At 38.2% G+C, this 4168-nt stretch overlaps 1 protein-coding gene and 1 pseudogene across 2 annotated transcripts; one reads left to right on the forward strand and one right to left on the reverse strand.

The window, feature by feature from the left end:
* The first annotated feature begins 222 nt into the window (after positions 1-222).
* LOC149052657 (uncharacterized) lies at positions 223-2171 on the forward strand. The gene is made up of 2 exons (XM_089204932.1): positions 223-255; positions 1212-2171. The coding sequence occupies exons 1-2, from the start codon at positions 230-232 to the stop codon at positions 1540-1542; spliced, it is 357 nt and encodes a 118-aa protein (XP_089061058.1). The 5' UTR covers positions 223-229; the 3' UTR covers positions 1543-2171.
* Positions 2105-3912, reverse strand: LOC149052658 (uncharacterized; annotated as a pseudogene). The gene is made up of 2 exons (XR_016185934.1): positions 3096-3912; positions 2105-2803 (listed from the first exon to the last, which is right to left on the reverse strand). The product of XR_016185934.1 is annotated as an uncharacterized LOC149052658 (transcript).
* Between the last annotated feature and the right edge of the window lie 256 nt (positions 3913-4168).

Genomic DNA, 4168 nt, shown 5'->3' on the forward strand with positions numbered 1-4168 from the left:
TTCTCTTGTGCACATGCCGGCCTGGGTGGAGAAGGAGCTTTCCCGTCTGGTCTTTTCCTTTTTCTGTTCTGGTAAGTGGGAACCGTTCTACTGTGTTCCAGCCCCACCTTTTTGGTGGGTTCTCAAATTAAAAGTCTTTGCCCTGCTTGGCCAGTGGGTGAAGAGGTTTGTTTGTTTTTAAATTCGTCCTAACTTGTGAGTTACTCTTCTTTCTAGCTAATCGCATATAATGGTCCACTCAACAAGCACAAAATCGTAAGTGAGAATAACAATTGAATCTGTCTGTAGATTTGTACAAAAATATTTAGCCAGGGTGTACTTTGAACTCATTTATTTGACCATTTCTATTTATTTTCAGCGGGAAAACAGTAGTTTACAGCGAATTGCGATAGTTCACTTCTCTACTAATACTGAAAGGTTTAGCTATAAGTATAAACATGTAAACATGTTACAACTGCTTGGTCTCGCTAATTTCACGAGAATGTTATTTTAATGCAATTCAGTGAAAAGTTCATTTTTAAAAACCTTTGGAAAGCGAGTTATATTCTCTTGAGAAATCAGTGCCTCCAATAAACTGAACTTTTCTTTAAACGGACATTTATGATTTGAGGGAGCTTTCCAAAGTACACAGCTGGATATTGAATTGTCTTTTTATGACAAATGTTTTTTTTTTACGGTTGAACCAGCCCAAGACTCCATGAATGGATCGATTATTTATATAAACTTTCTAGCTTTCGTTATTCAGATTTCGAAATTCAGTATTCATGCATGCGTAATAAACAGCGAATTTGTGTCAAATTAAGAATTAAGAATTCAATATTACTGCATCTGTTGGAACTTTCTCCATTCAAAGGTTTGAAAGATTTTTCAATCTAACGAAATTCTGAGATGCTGTAGTTTCTAAAATTCATTGCTAATTACGCATGCAGGAATGCTGAATTTTAATTCTTACAACACAAAAATATGCAAATGATCTAGCCATAAATGGTTGTATGGGTTTATTCTTGTCCTCGTTCAACTGAAAAATAGCTTTTCATGTCTAGTGTTAGAACTTTTACAATAATTGTTGTAAAGTAAAATTTGTATGTTTCATGGACAACCAGACAATTGCACCAGAATTTTAAATTAGCCTGTTTCTGTCCTCTGTTGCATGTGCAGCTATCAATCACAAATAAACAAAACAATCTTTTTTTTGTCTTAATGTTACCTAGAACAGTGATGGAATGGACAAAGCAGCATGACAAGGCTCTTCTGGGTGAAATGACAATCAGTGATCTTTTTCAATACAAGAAGGGCACTCCAGAAAGGGGTCAATTATGGGATTCTATTGCTGGTAATTTAAATGCAATGGGTTACCCAAAGTTTAAAGTTGCAAAACGGTCATGTCGCGATCGTTGGACACTGTTACGCACAAAGTATAAAAGAAGGATGTCAGAAGAAATCCAAGCAACTGGACTAGATGCTGAGGTTGGAGAACTTGATGAGATCATTGAAGATCTTATTGGAAAAGAAGATGCTGCTATTGACAGTGATAAAGAATGAAAGAAGAAAGCTGAAGCTGATAAAAAGGCAGCAGAAGAAATACGGATTAAGGCTATGGAACGGTTTGGAAAAACCAGCAAAAGAGGTGGAGAGGGTGGAGAGGAAGGAGCCAAAAAGAAAAAAAGGAGAAGTGGCAGTGATGCAGTAGAATTTCTCAGAGAAAAAGCAAAGTTAGAACATTCTCTGAGAGAGGAAGAGCTACAGTTAAGGAAAGATCAACAAAGCCAAACACTGTTGATATTACAGCAACAACAGCAGATGAATCAAGCATTGCTCACCCTCATGGAAAAAATGTTGCCTAAAGAGAGGAATTAACTGTTAATTACTGTAACTTAATTTGTTGTTGTTAGCCAATGGTGTCTTTTTGAATGGCACTTTGCAGAGAGAGATTTGAATTTATGTTCATTAACTTTCATAGGACAATGGCATTTATGAAAGAAATGTTTACATTTTCATGTTATAATCATTTGAATTTGCTTATTATGATAAATGCCTCTTGGAAACTTTGGTGGCTTCTCAGTCATGCAGAAGCTGGTACGAAAAAAGACAAATAAGGCTTAAACATTTTGTTGTTAATTTATTGGTTAAAATTGTTGGACTGTACATGTTGAATATATGTTTATAACAAGTGTCTGAAATTTTGTGCCTCATAAACTCTGCTACACCCAACAACCCTTGACCATGATAGGTTTATATGCATTTTTTTTAAATCAGCTGATTGGGAGGGGCTGCTCCTCAAGTTTCAAAAGGTAATGTCCAAGTTATTGCATATCATAACTGTTTCAAATTATACAATTTCATAAGAAGATAAAGTTCTCTTTTCTTCAACACATCAGCTATGCAAAATAGTCTTGCAGGGTGGGAGGCTCAAGGTCAAAAAAATGTTGCAGTATTGTCAAGCAACTCAAAGCATTTTGCAGAATTGTACAAACAATGTACATCTTTCCAATGCTGCTCATTCCTATCTTGAGATTCTTTTTAAAATCCATGAACTTGAAATATTCTATGATATCTCCAAATAACCACTCTACAGACACCCTTACGGAACTCATTGAACTGTTGTATGCTTCCATCAAGGGAGTAAGGTGGGGGTTCCGGAATGGCCCCTGCAGATGGACTCTTAGGGGATAAGCAGGGTTGCCATACAAACACATCGGTAGCCCTGTTGCTGAGTAGGCATAGGCTTCCAGGTTGTGAAGTAGCCCAAAATCATGCAACATCCCTGCATCATGCAACATCCCTGCATCATGCCTCCTACCCTCTAAAGTAAAGAAAAACAAAGTAATAAACTTAAGGTACTTACTATATAGTTCAACCTATGGCTTCCTAATTTTAATATACAGCAACAGAAGTGATAGTAGTGATCTTTTGTTCTTACATTTGCTCCAAACTTCTAAGATCAAGCAGTACTTTTTATATACTGCCATATATAGGCAAATGACTTTTCATTAAATTTTAGCCATGTCCTTTAAAAACTGCATCAGGTTATTCAAATCAATGTTACCCCTATTTTTGCAAACAGTATTAAAGTAATATTGTTCAATGGCACTTACCCACAGGGCCAAACATATTGGCAATGAGCCCATTAGGTATGGCAACCGACTGAAACTTGAGAGCATGTACTCTCTTGTGCCCATTGTAAACGATTCTCTGCATATCTCCTGGTTTGGAGATCGGCCGTACGGTACCATCAACAAAGCCAAAACAGTTGTCTAGAGCTGCTCCTTTTTCTGTGATGACAGTGGCATATTGTTCAAGCAATCTGGGATTCAGTATAGTGTCATTCCACTGAGTGATTCGGTGGCCATGTGCATCATAGATAAAATCCATGACTTGGTTCGTGATCATGCACAGTTCAGGAACAGGTCTTCCAAAACACGCGATCATATCGCTGAAACGACAAGGATAAGCTAACCGTTTTAGTAGCATACACAGTCTTCCATTCCATCGCATATAGTCCTCTGTGGGCATTTGAAAGTGAGTGGAATCCCGAGTACTTCTCTTAGTGTAGGAAGATCTCTTTTCTCTACGCGAAATTCTGCTTTGCATTCGGCTTCATCTATGTTTTCGAGGTCGAACGGACCATAACTGTCCCAAGGAAAATCTGGGTTGCTTGACTGATTGTTTTCCCATAAAACGAGAAATTCATCATCGGAAAGTAAATTTTCAGCATAACACAGCAGTGTTAATTCTCTCGTTTCTTTAAAAGAAGTCATTTTTTTCTTTGGAAAGCCACTCCGTCGCCGTCTGAATGAACTTGCCGCTTAAACAGTTGAATTTGGCGGGAGGCGACGGCTACATCGGTCCCAGCTTCCCTCTGCCACTCCAGTCGCCGTCGCCCCGAAAACTTCCGTTGCTTGAGTTCCCTATTGAGACTGCTGCGAGTGTCCTTCACGAAATGTCAGTGACGAGTGTAGAGCGAGGCGATAAAAACAAGATGGATATAATTCTCAATAAACTTAAGAAATTAGATTTAATGGTCACTCACACAGCTGCTGATATCAAGTCGCTTCAAGAAACAGTCGACAAGGTGAATTTAACAGTGGCGGGTCTACAGAAAGATTTCTTACGGGTGGAGAAGGATTTGAAAAATGTGACTGTTAAAATGCGCGAGCTGGAAGCCAGC

The sequence above is a fragment of the Pocillopora damicornis genome, chromosome 1 (assembly GCF_964200805.1).
Source record: "Pocillopora damicornis chromosome 1, jaPocDami1.2, whole genome shotgun sequence".
In the NCBI taxonomy this organism is placed as follows: Eukaryota; Metazoa; Cnidaria; class Anthozoa; order Scleractinia; family Pocilloporidae; genus Pocillopora; species Pocillopora damicornis.